Source organism: Sapajus apella, unplaced genomic scaffold (genome assembly GCF_009761245.1).
Source record: "Sapajus apella isolate SASKATOON/1434 unplaced genomic scaffold, GSC_monkey_1.0 scaffold47, whole genome shotgun sequence".
Classification (NCBI taxonomy): Eukaryota; Metazoa; Chordata; class Mammalia; order Primates; family Cebidae; genus Sapajus; species Sapajus apella.
In genome coordinates, this window is record NW_022436987.1 from 14,820,153 (window position 1) to 14,840,264 (window position 20,112).

The following is a 20,112-nucleotide window of genomic DNA, read 5'->3' on the forward strand; positions in this document are numbered from 1 at the left end:
TTAGCTGTTCATCTGCCTTCAGCCTCCGTTCAAGTCAGTAACTAAAGGTTGACTGCATTCTTAATGTACTTTCTTTGTAGCCTCAAAGCAACTCATCTTATTTTGCAGTATTTTATTTTGAGGATAGGTGTTGGTGGCAGAGTGACTCCCTCACATATTCATCTATACATTCAGTGTTTTCTCTCACTTCTATGGAAGTCACCATCACAGGTGCCGAGGAGCAAAGATGCACACAGCAAGATTTCCTCTCATTTTCGATGCCCGTTAAATGTTTAATAACATACGGAGGAAAACGATTATTCCATGTCATTTTTTCTGTTGTTGTTACTCAGGGAAATAAAATTCAGAATTATGTGGCAAGGATTCCTGTCCTGTGTGGCCTTGAATGACCCTAGAACTCTCTAGATGTTGGTATGGATGTAGGGATGGGGTTTGGCTGGGGGTGAGAAGGGGTGCCCCCTTCTACTCACTCACTGAGTACGTTACTTTTCCCCTTCCACCTTATATTTTCCTGATGTGTAAAATGTGGATAATAACACAGCCTGAGATCAAATGAGTTCAGGATGTATGTAGATGGACACAGTGCCTAGCAGGATGACTGGCAGGTGATGGTGTTGATGCCAATAATTATCTCCATGGTCACTGGGGCTCGAACTTGAGCCAGCTCAGCATCTAGGTCTGCAGGGGATATGGCACAAGGAGGGAACATCCCTGCCTTCCAAAGGCCTGTGACCCAGTAGCAGAAGAGACAAGTACCTGCTCTCCCGAATGCAAGACGAAAGTGGGATAAATGCTAAAGACAGACAATAGAGTGCTGAGGATTTTCAGAGGCAGGAAAGTTGGTTATGAAAAGAACCACTGTTTAGTGAGCGCCCCCCACACTGAGCTGATTGAGTCCACCACCAATTTAGGTCTCTTACAAGAGACCTACTATCATCTGTGTTTTATACATGAGGTAATAAGTTCAGAGAAGTGAGGCAGTGTCCTCGAAGGTCATGCACAGCCAGTGAGTGGCAGCACCCAGCATCTGAACCCAGATCTGTCAGACCCAAAGCCCACACTCCTCCCCACATCATGCCAAGCTTCCGGCTCCTCAGGCCTCACCTCTTGCTCTCAGAAGACTGGCCTCCCTTCTGAAGTCCCTTGTTCGTGGCATCTTTCCTCACCTTCCCACTCAGATGACTATATCGGCTTTCAAGAACAGGCAGTAAGAAAACCCTTCAGAAAGAAAATACCAATGAGATGGGAACAACTGGCAGAGGCATGGAGGGGAAGACAGGATAGAACTCTTCGTGCATCCCATGTGGATGTCCTGCTGGCTGGCCCCGCTATTGTGAGTGCTGGGAACAGAGAGGCTTGGACTTACTCATTTTTTAATCCCGACAGGTGCCACCATATGGTCCAGCACGTAGCTTATGAAGGATTCAGAGTAGAGCTGGGAAGGCAACCACCCTGGACCAAGCTAGGGAGATGTGATGGCCGGATGATTGCTCTTTCTAGAGAGAGAAAATCAAACCACATTCTTAGCCCAGGGACGCGTGTTCTGTCTCTGCCATTGATGAAATTGGAGTTCTACGAGTCTCACCCAGAGGCTAGGCAAGAGCTGCTCTTCCCCTGGGGTTGGGGAGCCTGCCAGTATGGAAGGAGAATCTGCTGGGTATGGATATTAGGTGCTACTGAGTATGCACAAATGTCTCATATCCCTGGGCTTAACTTCAGGGAGGGTAGTGTGGCATGGTGGTTAAAACATGGGCTCCACAGTTAGAGTCCCTGAAATCCCTGCATCCTCAGTATGCTGGGAAATTTTCTTTTCACTCTGTGCCTCAGTTTTGTCATGTAAAATTGAGACTATGAACTGTAATTTCCTCATAGGTTTTTGATAAGGATTAAACTTAATGATACATGTCAAGCACTTTAGCTTAGTGCCTGGCACATAGTAAGTGCTCAGTAAATTGTAGTTATCCTACTATCAGCATCGTTACAATTTGATTGGGGGGAAATAAGTATGGGAACATTAAAAGAAGAAATAACGCAGTAACCCAGGATGTGGCATATGCTGAGTTTTCAGTACCTCTTAGAGCATATTAGTATATGTTAAAATGTTCTTGAATGTAAGCTCCATGAGGTTAATGATTTATACTTGTTGACTGCAGTATTCCTAGTGCAAATAAGCTTTCCTGGCACGTAGTGGCACCCAATAAATATTTGTTAAGTGAATGTTCCAAAGCCAAGTTCTTTCCTGCCTCAGGGCCTTTACACATGCACTTCCCTCTCCCTGCCATGCTCTGCCTCGAACTTTTCTTTTGCTAAGTAAGTTTTTTCTCATTCTTTAGGGTACTTCTTTTTGAACTGACCACTGTCCCCTACCCCCATCATTGTCATCTAAATTAGGTCACTGTCTATATTTCTTTCTCAGACTTTTTGTTCTTTTCTTTATAATAGTCTTCATAATCTACAGTTACCTGCTTGTTTGTTTTTATTTATTAAATCCCTGCCTGTTTCACTGGATTGTAAGCTCCATGATGGGTGGGAAATCAGTCTGATCCCCGGATTCGCTGACCCTCCTTGGTGCCTGAGAGACAGCAGGCCTGGAGTAAATTCTGGTGGAATGAATGTACTGAAAGTGTTTAGAGGAAGGAAACTGAGGTGAGGTAGTTGGGACAGAGAATGGGCAACTTTACTTTCTGCTCATCTGTAAGACTGTGATAAAGATAAGAGTTCTTACGTACTTACCTCCCTGATGAGATAGAGGCTGAGATCAGATAATTTTGCTAATGTGTGTTGTGGCCTGAAAAGTATGTGCTCCTTGGCTCATGATTCACTCATCAAGCTTTGAGTGAGCTCCTGCCCTGTGCCCACATGTAGGAACTCCCCTTTCTCTGTCCCTTGCCACAGATGGATGATGAGCTTCTCATAGCCAGGGAGTATGAGTTTGTCCTCCTCATATCTCTGTTACCTAATAGTTAGCTGGAAAAAAACAAATGAAAGAACCCATAAGGTGTCTGTAATGGATAAATTGAAAATTCATAAGGGGAGAAGGGGTTGGGGCGGGTGGGGGAAGGCGATTAAACTTGAGCTGTTTTTAGCTTTTATCTCATTCAGCCATTGTAGTCCATGGAGGAGGGCATGTTCCACTCTCGGATGACAGGCGTTAGGCAGATTCTTGCCAGGTGTTCATTTTAATTTCCTATCTTGCCTACTCTCGGTAGTTAAGCGTTGCAAATAATGGGACTGGTATCTTAGTGTACCCATCCTGAAAGTGCTGCTGACTTCCCTTCTCCATTTACTGTACTGCTTCTCACTACTGACATCCTCCAACTGGCCTCATACCCCAGGAGGCCTCCAAAGCATTCTGGTCAGCTTTTATGCCTTTTAGCTGCAGGAGATCATTAACGTCACACTTCTGTCCCCTTCTGGGTTTCATGGCCAGCAGGTCAGGACTCTTCCAAAGAAAGCTGGCTAATTATAGCCCTTGTCAGAACAAAATCCCACAAGGGGAGCAAAGCAGTGGTGTATAAATGATGCTGGGGTCAGAGCAGGCACCGTTGGCTCTCTGCATCTGGGGGAAGTGCCATTTGAGGATGTGCTTCCCCTCAGCTCCTGACTCTCCCTGATTTGAGTAGAACCAGCAACCACCCTTGCTCCCTTGCTTGGCGTGTTAAATCCAAAGATCTCACTGCGAGTGGAGTGATGGGAAGAAGGCAGAACACAGGGAAACAGGCCAGGAGGCTGGATGCTGGTTAGAGATCAGCCGCCAGAGTTGGAGGAGGCTTGTTCAAGTGACAGAGACTAGGTGGTGGCTAAATTCCCACCGCATCTCCATCTGCTCTGCCACTTCCCCTCCCTAGAGCTCTTTCCTTCGTTTTTCCTGGGCCCCTTTCTTTGGCTTTTCTTTTCTTTTCTTTTCTTTTTTCTTTTGAGACAGAGTCGTGCTCTGTCACCCAGGCTAGAGTGCAGTGGTGCAATCACGGCTCACTGTAGCCTCCACCTCCCTGGGGTGATCCTCCCACCTCAGCCACCTGAGTAGCTAGAACTGTAGGTGTGCGCCACCATGCCCAGATAATTTTTCTATTTTTTTGTAGAGACAGGGTTTTGCTACATTGCCTAGGCTGATCTTAAACTCCTGGGATCAAGCGATCTTCCCTCCTCAGCCCCCACAAATGTTGGGATTATTGGCATGAGCCACTGTGCCCAGCCACCTCATTCCATTCTAAAGATACATTGATATTATTTACTTTTCTTGGACCAACAACAACAAAAAAAAATCAGGCTTTCTAACAAGATAACCAGAGTACAAAAGTCCAAACATCTTTAAAATAATGATTGTTTTTCCCTTAACTACTCCAGTGTTCTGGCATTTTTGCCTTTGGAATGAGGGGCTCCCCAGCCTAGGATTTGGAAAGGACTAATTCAGAGAGTCTCTGTCCACAGACTGATGCTGAGAAGCACTCACAGGTGGAGAGGAATTCCCTGTGGTCTGGTGATGATGTCAAGAAATCAGACGGAGGCTCAGACAGCGGCATAAAAATGGAGCCAGGTTCCAAGTGGAGGCGGAATCCTTCTGACGTGTCTGACGAGTCCGACAAAAGCACGTCGGGCAAGAAGAATCCCGTCATCTCCCAGACAGGCTCATGGCGGCGAGGCATGACAGCTCAGGTGGGCATCACCATGCCAAGGACGAAGCCGTCAGCCCCAGCAGGTGCACTGAAGACCCCAGGAACTGGTAAGAGGCCAGAGTGCTCTTGGCCCTATGGTTGTCATTTTAAAAACCAAAACCATAGTTAACTCTAGCAAGGACTTGATGTTACCTATGTTGCCTCAGGATTTTATACTCCGCTGATAACGAGCTTAAATAAATATTCACATCCCCACCTTTTTCTAAGTGGAAATAAGTAAGCATGGGAGCCTCTTCAGCTCGGAAGATGGTTCCACTGCTGACACATACTGAATTCGTTTAACTAGACACTGGGTGAGAGTTAATGCAACTAGTTCAGGCTATTCAAGAGCATGGGTTTATGAGCTGTGGGTATGTTGAGTTCATGTTGTCCCTGATTTAGGGGATATTTATAAACTAGGACAGCTATATCACCATCCCCTTTTAATGGACAGAGGGTGAAAGATCAGAAAAGGCAGGGGGTTATTTCCCCCCAAACAGATCAGTGATTGGCTGGCTTTGCTTTTTCCTGTGTAAATTTAGACTGCTTTGCAAATGAGTAAAATCATTGATATTTCCTAAAAGGCTCACAGTACATTCGTAGACTGTATTATTTTTATAAAAACTGTGCTGGGCGCGGTGGCTCAAGCCTGTAATCCCAGCACTTTGGGAGGCCGAGGCGGGTGGATCACGAGGTCAAGAGATCGAGACCATCCTGGTCAACATGGTAAAACCCCGTCTCTACTAAAAATACAAAAAATTAGCTGGGCATGGTGGCACGTGCCTGTAATCCCAGCTACTCAGGAGGCTGAGGCAGGAGAATTGCCTGAACCCAGGAGGCGGAGGTTGCGGTGAGCCGAGATCGCGCCATTGCACTCCAGCCTGGGTAACAAGAACGAAACTCCGCCTCAAAAAAAAAAAAAAAAAACTGTTTCCTCTGCCTCCACAAGGGAAAAGTGAACCAGCTCTTCAGAGGAGGGGGAGCATCTTAAACAGATGAGATGGATGAGCTGGACTCTTGGATTGCAGGCTAATCTTGCTGATCTCTCTCTTAGGAAAAACAGATGATGCAAAGGTGTCTGAGAAAGGAAGGCTTTCTCCAAAAGCCTCCCAGGTGAAGCGCTCCCCATCAGATGCAGGCCGGAGCAGTGGTGATGAGTCCAAAAAGCCCCTCCCCAGCAGCTCTAGGACACCCACTGCCAATGCCAACAGCTTTGGGTTCAAGAAGCAGAGTGGTTCTGCCGCCGGTCTGGCCATGATCACAGCCAGCGGGGCCACTGTTACCAGCAGGTCAGCCACACTGGGCAAAATCCCAAAGTCGTCAGCACTCGTCAGTAGGTCTGCTGGTCGGAAGTCAAGCATGGACGGGGTTCAGAATCAGGACGACGGGTATCTGTCCCTCAGCTCCCGGACAAACCTTCAGTACCGGAGTTTGCCAAGGCCCAGTAAGTCCAACAGCCGGAATGGGGCTGGGAACAGGTCTAGCACCAGCAGCATAGATTCCAACATCAGCAGCAAGTCTGCAGGCCTGCCAGTGCCCAAACTGAGGGAGCCTTCCAAAACAGCCCTAGGCAGCTCTCTACCAGGCCTGATCAACCAGACAGATAAGGAGAAAGGCATATCATCAGACAACGAGAGCGTGGCTTCCTGTAACTCGGTGAAAGTGAACCCAGCAGCCCAGCCTATGTCCAGTCCAGCTCAGGCCACTCTCCAGCCTGGAGCCAAGTACCCAGATGTGGCCTCTCCCACACTCCGCAGGTGAGTGAGTATGTCAATGATGCTGAACAGAACCAGAATACAGGGAGCGGATTTAGTAATTTCCTGTTTCTTAGTTGAAGCACCCTCTGTTTTTCTCCACTTCAGTCCTCCAATAAAGCCGTTTGGTCAGATCCTGCTGGCAGTTTTGCAGTTGACTATTTTCCCATGTTGGGACCAAAAACCTAGGCCTCTGGAATCAGTGATCTTGGAATCAAATCTTGGCTCCATTTTAATTAGCTGGCATATAACCTTTCTTAACAATTCTCCCTTAGTTTCCTCACCTGTAAAATGGGGATGATGATACTTTTTTGTCAAAGTTTTTGTAAAGATGCATCTTTGTAGTCATGTCCTCTTGTAGTACACACTCAGTAGACGTTAGCTACCATCCAGGATGAGGTCTTGATACACCCTTAGACCTGGGTGGGTAGCTCAGGGGGGCAGATAATTTTTTTTCCTGTGTTAATAATTCTGCAGCTAAGCTTCCTCATTATGGCAGGCAGTGAGTGATCTTGACCAGCTTCTTCCTCTACTCACAAAGCCCAGGGTCCCCACATATGCTTTTATACTACTACAGAATTCCAAGTCAGTCTGAAATTTCAACTTCCCCCTCCCTAACACACACACACACGCGCGCGCGTGCGCGCGCGCACACAGACCTCTTAAAGAAGAAATATTTCTGAAAAAGATAAATTGATTTCCTATTACCTTAAATAGACATCATTTCCCCACTTTTTCACACTGGGTGGAAGCTCTAGATGTAAAAAAATTACTCACTTGTTTTAATAAATTTATTCAACTTTTGCCTTTTTTTACCTGATTATAATATACACTGGACCATCCTCAAACTACAACTACATGGTTTACAGTCCATCCTACCTTCCCAGGAAATTTCTTATCGTAAGAAAAAGTCCCAAGGAAAGAAAATCAAGCAGTGAGAAAATAAAAATTATATGCACACATACATATTTGGGGATGAACAGGAATGTGTGAAAAGACTTCAGAAGAAGCATTCCACATGAAAGGTATAATGAATCACTTCACTGTTCTTTGCCTAGACTTGATTATTAGAATTTCAGTAATGATTTTTTTTTCCCGGGGTAAGTCTATTGGGCTGCTCTTTGTTGTTTTAACAGATTGCCTTGTAAATGAAAATTTTCTGTTTCTTGCCTCAAGTATTATATGTAATATTCACTCTTTGGTATTATAGATTTCCTTTACTAACTACAAAGGCATTTTACTAGACCCTGAGGCTAGTGTAATAGAATGCTTGAAAATGCATGCAGCTCCTGGGGCTCTGCATTGAAGACCTTCAGCCAATTCCTGGTAAATTACATTTTTTCCTAAATCGTTAAGGTGTTCTCAGTTCTCTTGATGTGTATTAGAGAAAAATCTTAGGTGAAATGTGATAGATAATGCTCTTCAAATGATTGAAAGGACTAATAGACAAAAGATTAGACTTTTCTATATAGTCATGCATAGTAGGATGAGGAGCAATATCCAAAAGTCAGGAAAAAAAACGTGGATGAGATTTGGGTTTTCTAATAATTGAAAGTGCTTGGCAATGGAGCAAGGCACCCTTTGAAGTAACGAGGTCTTTGTCATCACTGGAAGTATATAAGTATTCTAAAGCCAAGATTCTACATTAGGAGCTTTCATTCCCTGGTTGTCACCAGTCACAAAGTGTTTCCCTTCTGCTACCACACACTGTAGTAAGGATTGATTGATTGATTGTCTTTACAATACTTGAGATAATTTATAGGACTGTTTGGAGAGGACAGAGAGATCAAACTCTCACCACTGTGAGCACCAAAACAATGTGCATGGCAGAATACATAGTAGTGTTGTCACTGAGATATTTACTCCATGCGGGTTTTAATGAGTGTAGTAAAGCCTTTGCATTACTAGAATGTGGACAATTATCTGAATTTAAGATAATTTTAACATTCTTTCAGAGAGTTCTCTGCCAGTGGAAGAGAGGGCGTTTATGTCATTCACTGTAGTCTGATGGCACATTTTTGGCCACGATCAGGGGAGATGTCATAGAATGGCATTTCTGTGTGTCTGTCACAGAGACACAGTTCACACCCAGTGTATCTGGTCTGATGTCTTGTGAACCCAGAAAGATTTCCATGTATGTCATTGGATAAGTAAGCGCTCTGGCTTCAAAAGCTACATCTTTCAAGTTACGCTTTCTATTGTGGAGACATCTCTGAAGGTATTTTTCCCAGGCCCCCTCCAGATCTAGACTGATGCTCTTGATTCTGTGTGTTGTGCTCAGAGGTCAAGAAACTAAATCCCTTAGAGTTGAGCTGTCCTGAGGTGGGCAGATCACAAGGTCAGGAGTTCGAGACCAGCCTGACCAACATGGTGAAACCCTGTCTCTACTAAAAATACAAAAAGTAGCTGGGCGTGGTACTACGCACCTGTAATCCCAGCTACTAGTGAGGCTGAAGCAGAGGAATCACTTGAACCCGGGAGGCGGAGATTGCGGTGAGCCGAGAGTATGCCATTGCACTCAAGCCTGGGCAACAGAGCGAAGACTCTATCTCAAAAAAAGAAAAAAAGAGTTAAGCTGTCATAAACTGTGTGCCTGCTTTATGCCTAGGGTCATGGAGACCAAGACAATGAAGACAACTATCTTCCCTCTGGATGTTTCCTGGGCCAGGGCAATTTTCTAGTTAATCTGTTTATTGAAAAAAAAAAAAGGGAAGTAAGATCTTGGCCCAGTGTAACGTGGATAGGCCTTTAGAAAATTATTACTCATGGGTCTTTAGCTCAGATAGAGTAAGAATCTTCACTGCAGCTTAGAACTTGAAGACGGCTATCTGATACACTAGTGTCCAGGCCCACTTTATGGCCGACCTTCCCCTGAAGCACCTTTAGCCATTTCAGCAGGAATGGCTGTGCTTCCTGCCGCAAGAATTCTCACCAACTCCTCTGTCCTTCCCTTCTTTAACAGTCTGGTGCCTCTTGGCACTGGGTGTTCAACCTACACAATCATTTGTCTCTTCACAGACTCTTTGGTGGGAAGCCTGCCAAGCAAGTGCCCATCGCCACAGCTGAAAACATGAAAACTTCGGTGGTCATCTCCAATCCTCATGCCACCATGACTCAGCAAGGTAATCTAGACTCCCCGTCAGGCAGTGGCGTCCTGAGCAGTGGGAGCAGCAGTCCTCTCTACAGCAAGAATGTGGACCTCAACCAGTCTCCACTAGCCTCCAGCCCCAGCTCAGCCCACTCGGGCCCTTCCAACAGCCTCACCTGGGGCACCAACGCCAGCAGCTCCTCCGCAGTTAGCAAGGATGGCCTGGGCTTCCAGTCTGTCAGCAGCCTCCACACCAGCTGTGAGTCCATCGACATCTCCCTCAGCAGTGGAGGGGGCCCCAGCCACAATTCTTCCACTGGCCTCATCGCCTCCTCCAAGGACGACTCCCTGACTCCCTTTGTCAGAACCAACAGTGTGAAGACCACACTGTCAGAAAGGTTGGTGCTGTGCCTCTGGCTGTCTTTCTCAGAAAGTCACCCTTCCAAAATAAAAAGATTAGCTTAGGTGTCCCAAATGTCGAACAGCCTTTGCCTGTGAGATGTCTCTCTCTAATTACTGCTGTCTTTCACGAGGCAGCCAGTTTGGGATGGGATCAAGCTTGGCTCTGCTTCCTGTTATCTTTTCCTCTGTTTATTCTTGGTGCTTGGAGCTGCTCAGTCTCTTGGGGGCAGGTTTATGCTACCATTTGAAATGGCATTCAGCCTTTGAAATCCTTCAGTTTTATCCTGTTTGTTCATCAACACCTTCTTTTACCTCCCCTTGTAATTGTGCAAGCAGAGTAGGTGACTGGGTACAGCCATGGAGTGTGTAGTAGGATGTTCTTTAGACGGCTGGGTAGATGTGTTGTCATCGTGGCAAACACCCTTCTCCCATATTGATAGGAAATCAAGAAATTAAAAGTGTTTTCAGAGCCCCGGATTTCACTACAGCAGGGATAAAGGTGTCCAGTTTCTGCACCTAGGGAAGAAAGCAAGGATCAGCATGGGGAATGAGAAAAATGTATATAACAGCACCTCTCCTTTCTTCCAAGCTAATGTTCCTTCTCTTGTTTTCTACCTGCCTGGACTTCTAGCCCTCTCTCTTCCCCTGCTGCTAGCCCTAAGTTCTGCAGAAGTACTCTGCCCAGGAAACAGGACAGGTAATGACATTGCAGGCCGGGGACCCACCGAGCCTCTAGGTTCTTCTGCCCATTCGTTGTCAAGCCAGATGTCTTGTGCGAGGCTGTTGGCCTAAGGCTCCTGCTTGTGTTTGTGGCTCTAGTGTACTCTGTGACACATGGACATGCCAGTGAGAGTCTATTCCTCTGTCTGCTAACACCCAGGGAGAGATGGAGTTGGGCTGGCCCCTTCATTCCCATTTTGGGAAGCCGACCTCAAACCCTGATGCTTAATCTGGGGCAGCCGGAGCTCTCACTTGCATCTCTTGTGGCCTCCGGTGGCATGTTCCTGCTTTTGAGCTCCCTTCCCATTCCTTTCGCCACCCCATCCCCAAGCCCAGAAATGACCTGCCACCCACTGTGCAGCTTGGCCCTCACCTTTGTCTACCGCTCCCCAAGCAGCTGCCTCTTCTCCCTTTCAAAATCCTTTGCTGCAGTTTGGCTCATTATGTCTTGCAGACTGTTGTGTTCTGTGTGCCCATCTCCTGCGATGATAATGAAAAAGAATATGTAGAGTGTTAAGACTTTATGAATGTACATGCTTGTCTTTGCCCCCAGCTGTGGGTGGGCCTCAAGATGGATACTGACCTTAAATTTGTGGGGGAGCGATGACTTGGCCAAACATAACAGGCAATGTTGTCTCCTGCCAGAAGAAGAAAAAAAAAGCCTTCACCCCACCAACAGAGAAAACTTTGTTTTTGTCAGCTCACAAACCAAGCCTTTAAACTGTTGGTCTTTGGAAATCCAAATGCTTTGACTTTATCAGCCAGCAAGTTGTAACATGCCCCACCCAGGACTCAGCTCCTAGCTATGCCTGAGCCGCAGAAATTGAGAGGGACCTGGAATTCACTTCGTTACAGATGAATTCCAAATATGCAGACTGCTGGCCTCTTGAAACCTCCAACAAGTCCCTTCTCCCACTTGAAGTCATTGCTAGTGGGATTTAGGGGGCGGGCCAGAGTTAGGGGTGCAGAGAAGCGGGCATCCTGCTCTCTGAGAAGCTGTGTTGGTGCAGAGAGGGCCCCTGGGCAGCAGAAGGCACGGGACCTCTGCTTTGGGGTAGGGCAACCCCTGAGTTTTGCTTTGAATCTGTGGAAAAGGAAGAACAATTGGGGTTAAGGGACTCAGGCCTCCTGGTGACCTGGGGTAAAGTATGCGCTGGTGTCAGCTCTGGCTGAGGATTGGGTTTCTTTTGTTTTCCGTGGATGTGGATGTGTTGCATTGCATGCCTAGCTGGATAAGGCACTTCCTGGTGATGTGTGCCTCTTTCTCCAGGGCCCTGCAGCCCCCTCCCTAGCTCTCCCTCTTCCTGCCTTCCTGTGCTGCTCTGAAGTTCTTATTTTTGTTTTAACTTTCCTACAGTGACCCGCACCTTGATAGGAACACTTTGCCTAAGAAAGGACTCAGGTATCTGTGTTTCCTCCTTGCATCTGTGCCATCTGTTGTGGCTTTGGAGCTTGGCTGTGTGGCTCCTTCATGGCTGGTGGGGGTTTGGGCTGGACTGGGGTCCCCGCTTTGACCACCACAGCAGGACCTCTTGGATGATGGCTCCTCTTGCACCCTCTCGTTCTCACTCTCCATTTGTCTGCTTATTTGCTTGAGCAGGGGCTGTGCTTTTTCAGGCTTCATGTGGTAAAACCATCTCATGAAAAACATCCCTGGGCAAGCCCAAGGAGCAGTCACTGCTACTTCTGGGACCAGTGGGTTGAATCTCTGAGCACTTCACCGTGACCATTCTGTTTACATGGCTGTTTTCTAAGAGAAAGGACATGACTTATAGCATACTGATTTGTAAGCTAGGACAAGAGCACAGGAGAGGAATATTTTCCCCAGATTTGAAAATATTTAACTTCTCTGCCGGTACAAAATAGCTAGACAGATACTTTGCACTTGTCTATATATTCTAATGGAAAATTGGTTTACTTTCAATGCCCAACAAGACATGGGTGTGATCATTTTTTGGTGGATAATAAAAGACTCCCAGGAAGGACTGTCTTCCACTCCTAGTAAGTGGTGGCTCCAGTTCATTTTTGGTGCTAGTCCTGGCAAAACAAGATGCTATAAGTCAGCATTGCTCACACCATCTACATCACTTTGCCAGTCAGAGAAGCTTCAGTTTGCTAACGCCGCCCCCATGATCTTGCTGTCTGATGGTTGCAGCTGTCATTTCTCCTGCTTTCTAAACACCACGTGCTTTGTAGCATCAGCTTCACCCTGCACTAAGCATTAAGTGCTTTCGCATAAAATGGAACTTGGAATGAAATGTTTCATTGCTGTCATGTATGTCTGTAGTTCATAACCTGCAGCTCTTAAGACTGAGAGCATTTTGAACAGTAATGTGAGGTAGGTATCAATGCTTCCTTTCAATGGGAGCCTGAGTAAAGCCAATTACAAGAATCTAAGAAAGTATTAGAATCTCCCAGAAGTTGTCCTACAGGAGGGAGTTGAGCAGCCTGGCCTTAGAGGGGGCCTTGGCAAGGCCTTTTGTGCTTACCAGCTTCAGTCGTGCCTGTGAGCTGCTTGTCAACAGCCATGCCAGGTGCTTAAATCGTGTCCACTCTCACTGTGAGTCTGATTTTGATGCCCCACTGGTGCCCTGAGAGGAAGCTAAGCTCCAAATGTTAACATTTTGAAATGGCGCATATACTTCTGCGGCACATCTAGCCTATCAAAATTATGTAGCATCGGTTTTTTAAAAATTCAGAATAGAGATATATGACAGGCTATTGTCAGGCAATTGATGTGTCCTAGAAAGTTGCATATCTGTCAGATATAGTAAAAACATTAAGGAAGAAGCATTTCTGTGCTCCCTCTGACTCCTCCTGTCTAGCTCAGCCACTCCATACACATGAGCATCCAGTACTAACACACCGACGGCATCTTTCCCTAAGCTCAAGGAATCCCTCTATGTACATAATCAGTAGTCACTTCATAATACGTAAGTCCAAGGGTACCCTGGCCACTTGGCACTTGAAATTTCAGATGCAGGCTGGGTGTGGTAGCTCATGCCTGTAATCCCAGCACTTCGGAAGGTCACTTGAGATGGGCGGATCACTTGAGATCAGGAGATTGAAACCTGCCTGGCCAACATGGTGAAACCCTCTCTCTACTAAAAATACAAAAAATTAGCTGACACGCCTATAGTCCCAGCTTCTTCGGGGGCTGAGGCGGGAGAATCACTTGAACCCAGGAGGTGGAGGTTGCAGTGAGCCAAGATCAGGCCACCTCACTCCAGCCTGGGCAATAGAGTGAGACTCCATCTCAAAAAAAAAAAGAAAAGAAATTTCAGATGCTACTTATGGGCATAATGAAAAGAGCATGCATTTTAAAATCAAACATGGATTGAAATCTCAACTCTTTGACTCCCAGCAAGGTCCTTACCTTCCCTGAATGTAAAATGCAGATAATGGCATCTGCATTGCTGAGTAGGTCTGAGGCTTTGGTGAGATAATGCGCATGAAGGCACCCAGCACATTGCAGACGTTCAGTAAATCATCACCATATGCATTTCAGAATAAATGAGGAGGTGGACCACATAACTTCTAAAGACCCTCTCCTATGAAACCCAATGATTTGGGGTTCCTTTTATGAAGATTTGTTTATGCTCAATTACAGCAACGACTGCATCAGTGTCCTCAGACCTTGCTTTGTATGTCTGCTTTTTCATGTGCTGTGATTCATGATCATTTATTTGTGCTAAGAATGGCAGATGCCATGAGCTGTCTAATTAAAACTCCCTCAAAGCTCTAACAGCAGCTCATTTTGTTGCTTCAGTCCTGTCAAGGTGGGGGCTTTGACATGACACTGTCATGAAGCAACATGTTACAGATACGCCCAGTGACGGCTTTTCTGAGCATTTACTGATCTTCTTCCCTTTATGTGTTCCCTCCAAACTGAAAGGAATTGTCATTTTCCCCAAACACAGCCAAATAGAAAAAAGGTTTTGAGAAACTTCATAAGTTTTGGGGTGTGTAGTGATCTGATTTTTAAAAAATCATCTTTAGATATATGTTTTCTTTTTATGTATTTATCATCAGCTCCACAGAGTTCATTTTAATAAGCGTTGTTCGTAGTTAATTCTAGCTTGATTTCTGTCTGTCCAGGTATACTCCCACCTCTCAGCTTCGCACGCAAGAAGATGCAAAAGAATGGTTACGGTCCCACTCTGCAGGAGGCCTGCAGGACACCGCTGCCAATTCCCCCTTTTCCTCTGGCTCCAGCGTGACTTCTCCCTCTGGAACAAGATTCAACTTTTCCCAGCTTGGTGAGTAGCCACTTGTCATTAGCCTTGTTGATCAGCTCCATAGGGCAGTGGTTATCTTATATATGTAAAATATATTCTTACTTCAATAGGTTTTGGGGAACAGGTGGTTTTTGATTACATGGATAAGTTCTTTCATGGTGATTTCTGAGATTTTGGTGTAATCATCACTTGAGTTATCTTATATTTTGAAATAGACATATAGTCACATCACTCTCAGTGTCTGATCAGCCCTCAGCAATATAGTTTGATTATAGGAGATAGATAGCTAAAGAAATAGAGAAAATAGCAAAGTTTTTGACACTCTAATCAATGATTTCCTTCATGTGGTTGATACAGGTAGGGCTATGGCAAAGTACATGTTATCCCATTCTTAAAAAGAATGCATTCTATTTCTAAGACCTCTGAAGAAGTAGATTTTACGCATATCCCATGTTGGGTTATCCTCATTGCTTTATTAAGCTGGAAATAAAAGTTAAGTTTTGATTGAATAGGTGTTCTTAACAATGCCTACTTCTGACATAATGCTTTGACTGGCACAGCGGGGAAAGGAAAAGAATTTGTGACACAGTCCCTGCTGACATGTCAATGGATTCTTTTTCAGAAAGACAAACATGTCAATGCACACCTGTATAACAGGGCAAAAGACAGCAATCCAAAGCCTTATATGAAACCATGTAAAAACTGAATATAATTAGATAGCAAGCGTTAGACACCTTTAGAAAAAGGAAAAGTTAGTGCTGGCTGGAGTTATTGACAGAGGTTACCGTGAAGGTGGCAGGGTAGGAGCTGAGCCTTGAAGGACTGATAGAGGATGAGAAATCTTTTCTAATCTCATCTCACTCTTTAGGGAGGCAGCCTTTTCTGAATATAGTGAATAACAAATTCAAAGTATTTAAGGATAGAGGTGGCTTGTAAGCAAGTGAGGTTTAACTCTTCATTTCTGATGGACTAAATGAGTACCTCTGAAAATACTGAAAATACTGCACATTACTCAAATGGACAGGATTTTCATAAGAAAGCTAGTTTTGGCTGAGACAAATGTGCCTCCTTTGTACTGAAACCTTTATACAACATTAAATGTACCCCATCTGAGGCAATGAGACCTGTGTTCATATTGTTCTTTCCCAGCCATAACTCTTTGAGGCAAGAGATTCTTGTCATGTACAAATGCTTCCCATCTGATCAAAAGCCTGGTTGGACTATTTTGGGCTTTTGGCTTTAGAGAAAATCATTCCAGATGAGCCTGGGGAGTAATTAGCTCATGCCTGGAAGGTGACACTGGCCTGTCTAAACATGCCAAGTTGGAAAGCTGAGGCCCAGAGCCTTGCTTTGGAGCTGACCTGCCTTTCCACTCTTATTTTTAGCTCCCAGTGTGTAACTCAAGTGCTGATGCGACTACCTTTTAGAAAGCAGATGGGAGAAGAATTGGCAGGAACATGTATGGCTAACAATAAGCAGTCTTCTCTTTGTCCCCAACCAGGATTTGAACAGAGACATGAATGTCCAAGCTTTTGATTCTGTTCCTTTTATTCCAGCGAGTCCCACTACTGTCACCCAGATGAGCTTGTCCAACCCGACCATGCTGAGGACCCACAGCCTCTCCAATGCCGATGGGCAGTATGATCCATACACTGACAGCCGCTTCCGGAACAGCTCCATGTCTCTGGATGAGAAGAGCAGAACTATGAGCCGTTCAGGCTCATTCCGGGATGGGTTTGAAGAAGGTAAGGAAGGAAACTTAAACCATCTCCCAGGTTACTCAGTGTAGGGTCCTCTATGCTAAGTTCACTTTGCTAACCTGAGAGCCCACCTATAAATGCTCCCACCTCTCCCACCTACTCTGGGGGTCAGGGAAGGGGATCTGAAGAGTAAAGTGTGTCCTGACCGTTTGTTAACCTTCCAGGCCTTTAAGGAGGAGGCTGCTTAAAAAACATTGGTGAACCGTAGAGCTGACTGAGTTCCGCTTTAGGCTTCTCCCTCCTGGACTTGGGCCACAGCTTCTTGGCATGCATCTCCACCTCGAGGTTCAGCCACTGGCTCATCACCTTGGCAGGGAGAACTTCTGGAGAGTTCATTTCCCTGTGCTGACATACCCATGTAGCTCTGTGGGCTGGGCAGCCATGCCCCTCTGCTCTGCTCCAGAATTTTTCATCTCTTTTCTCAAGTACTGGCTTTTTAAGTTCATTATGTTCAGGTATGCCCTTTTCTTTCTTTGGTTGCTAACTGTGAATATCTGGGGTTGGATTTTTATGTTTTGTTCATTTTAATCAGAATCATGGGAGAAAAGTTCTGTAGACAACTTTGTCAGCCGCCTTCATAGCTCACTTCATTTCTGTCTCCCTTTGTTCCATCACCCAAGGTATAAGTTAGGAAAGTAAGCAGTCAAAATTCTGTGGAGGACCCCTACCCCATGAAGATGGGGCTGATAAGACATTGGAGGCAATACTCATCAACCAGTGATTAAGAATATGGAGTCAGGCTAGCAGAGCTTAAAATCCAGCTCCACTGCTTTTTAGGTGTATGATTTTGGGCAAGTTGCTTCACATCTCTGTGCCTCTGTTTTTTCACGGATAAAACAGGAGTAATAATAGTATTCAGCTCATGGAATTATGAGAATTAAATGAGATAATACATATAAATGTTAACACAATAATGTTATTACATATCATGGCCTGTAATAACACAGCCATAAAGCTATAATAACATAGCTGTAAAAATACAGCTTCAGCATTGCCTTCCTGGCAGCTCAAAGTCCCCAGCCAGAGAATAGGGAATCTTGGAGCAAATGGAGCCCAGGCTGAGGACTGTGCAGCTAGTTGTCCCTTTATTACTATTGACAAAACTGAATATGGAGGGCGAGTTATAGGTGCTTTCCAGTCCGCATGTGAGTAGGGAAATACGGCCGGCATCCTCCCAACATGAAAGAACAAACAAACTTGTGATTGTCTAGGAAGTTTCAAGTCAAAATAAGGCATAAGATTCTGCTTTTGCCTAGTGTTCTTTTTAACAGAAATTTTAAAGAATTTATTTACAGAACAATTGCCCTTGGTTTATCTTCTTGGCAACTTAATGCTTTTCACCCAGATTTATGTATCATTTGCATCCAGAGACATTCGGCGAACAGGCATAAGTCTGTAAATCCATATATGGGAAGCTGCTGGGAACGGAGGATTAAGGAGGGGAGAAGCCTGAGTCACTGAGGGGCACTTGTGAAATTTAAGAGCTAGAAATTAATGCTGTAACCGCTCAGAGCAGTGATAGTAGAGAATATCCTGTGAGCCTAAGGTGAAGGAAGAGATGGTTCGTCTTGAACTTCTTTCTCATCAGTGTACTGGGCAAGTATCGCCACGGAGCATTTTCCAACCTCCCCGGGAAGGATTTGCATATGGAGTGTGTCCCTAACTGTATTCATCTTCTCTGTCATGTGTGTTCCTGAGTGAACCACATTCAGTACTGAAACTTGTCCAAACAAGCACACTTTGCCTCATAAAGGTCCAGGACCATTACAGTATCGTCATCAGAGAGCTTTTATTTATTCCATCCGGAATCAAGCTGGCAGGCAGCACAACTATGGAATATCTGGGATGTCAAATGACATTGATACATAGTGCTTGCCCACAAGCAGTGTCTAGACTTTTGTAAACCTAATGATTCATGGTGATGTGGACCTGAAGCACAGAGGTAAAAGTCACACCTTAGGGGAATGGGTAGGGACTGCTGTCAATACACTGTGAATACGTAACATTCTCATCTTTTGGAAAATATGGCATCAAATTGATTTTATTTCTTCTTAGAGTATTACATTCAAAAACAAAATAGGGCTTGTGTAATTTAATAACACAATTAAAGCTTTTTAATTCGTTTTGGTGAAATTCCTTTTTCTTTTGAATTTATTAACTCCCAGTATTTGCAGGAGCAGTTGGAAGAAAATTGACATTTTATGTTTGGACCAAACAGAACCTCCTTGTAATAATCAGTTAGATGTATTATATACCACAAAGCAGAATAGAAATTTAGGAAGAAGTAGCACAAGTATTTGTGTGAGGTTTTCGTGCAATTTAATTAGTACTTTCCACTTTGAAGGAGTTTTAGGTATCATAAATATGTAGATTACATACAGGCATGGCCCAGATACAGCCTTTCAAAAGTGTTTCAGGTAAATTAATTTCTATCAGATGCATTATGCAATCTTAAAGTCAACTTTAATAGCATACATTTAAGGAGATGCTTGAGGCATTTTTAAAATGGATTCTAGAGAAAAAAAAAATCCTGTGACTTCACCAATCATCACTGAGAGCTAATGCAATGGAAAAACACAGAAACCCTCCACCCTATCAGTTTATATGGAATCCCCAGGAGCAGAGAAGCTTATTAACCAAGAAAGCTTGTATTGCAGCTTCCTTGTGCATCCAGCCTCTGAGTTGCAGTAGTGGTTCACATCCTGACACCCCTACTGTTAGCAATGTGACTCTGAGAAAGGACTTGACCTGCTCAACCTGTTTCCTATTCACTAAAATGTGGAAAATAATTGTACCTGCTTTGGAAAATTGAAGTGAAGATTAGGTGGGATAAATCTTGGAAAGCATTTAACAAGTAACTTTGAAAGGGGAGCACTGTAAGTGCTCACTCAATGGTAGCTATTGTTATAATTGTCATATTATGGCCTTCTCCCCAAGGGCCATTATCATCCTCATTTTTTTTTTTTAATGGCGAAATTTCGGCAAAAGTGACTTGATGACTTTTTTCTTTTTTTTTTTTTTTCTTGGTGCCATGACTTGATGCCTTTATGCAGCCACAGTGATATCTTAAGCCTCTTGATTCCAGTCCCTCTTTCTTTCTACTCAATCATGCCTTGATATGTGACTCAGCTGTGTTTTTTTTTTTTTTTTTAAACCTGTCTTAGGCAAGCTCTGATCTTTTATCAATGCTTCCTTTGCTGATGGAGAGGCAGGGCAGCGCATTAGTCATCAGAACTACATTTCATTCTTCCTGACTCTTTCCATAGTACCCAACTGTGGAATGAGAAGTAGATCATCATGCCTAGATCTACATTCTCTCTGCTCCTGACTAGTTCTGTGTGTGGCTACATCACTTAACCACTCTGAGAGTTAATGTATTATGCTGTTGATTAAGGGTGGAAACTCCTGCCTAGTCTGGGATTGTTACTTGCAGATTCTCTGTGATGAGGGTCAGAGGAACTTGATTGCTTCACTGGCTGGAATATGCATGTTGTT

General features: G+C 44.6%; 1 protein-coding gene and 1 long non-coding RNA gene across 9 annotated transcripts in view; one reads left to right on the forward strand and one right to left on the reverse strand.

The window, feature by feature from the left end:
• Positions 1–20,112, forward strand: part of NAV2 (neuron navigator 2) — a 404,334-nt gene that overhangs the window by 327,910 nt on the left and 56,312 nt on the right. For 3 of the 8 annotated variants that reach the window (XM_032241067.1, XM_032241066.1, XM_032241071.1), the window contains 6 exons: positions 4,432–4,723; positions 5,710–6,412; positions 9,428–9,895; positions 11,977–12,021; positions 14,718–14,878; positions 16,414–16,602. In XM_032241067.1, coding sequence (XP_032096958.1) covers positions 4,432–4,723; positions 5,710–6,412; positions 9,428–9,895; positions 11,977–12,021; positions 14,718–14,878; positions 16,414–16,602 — 1,858 coding nt within the window. Of the gene's footprint in view, positions 1–4,431; positions 4,724–5,709; positions 6,413–9,427; positions 9,896–10,530; positions 10,597–11,976; positions 12,022–14,717; positions 14,879–16,413; positions 16,603–17,149; positions 17,244–19,436; positions 19,442–20,112 lie in introns of all 8 variants that reach the window. The other 5 variants (XM_032241073.1, XM_032241074.1, XM_032241070.1 and 2 more) reach the window with 3 other exon arrangements.
• LOC116525271 lies at positions 96–9,763 on the reverse strand. The gene is made up of 2 exons (XR_004257646.1): positions 9,674–9,763; positions 96–2,967 (listed from the first exon to the last, which is right to left on the reverse strand). It is a non-coding gene; the product is annotated as an uncharacterized LOC116525271 (long non-coding RNA).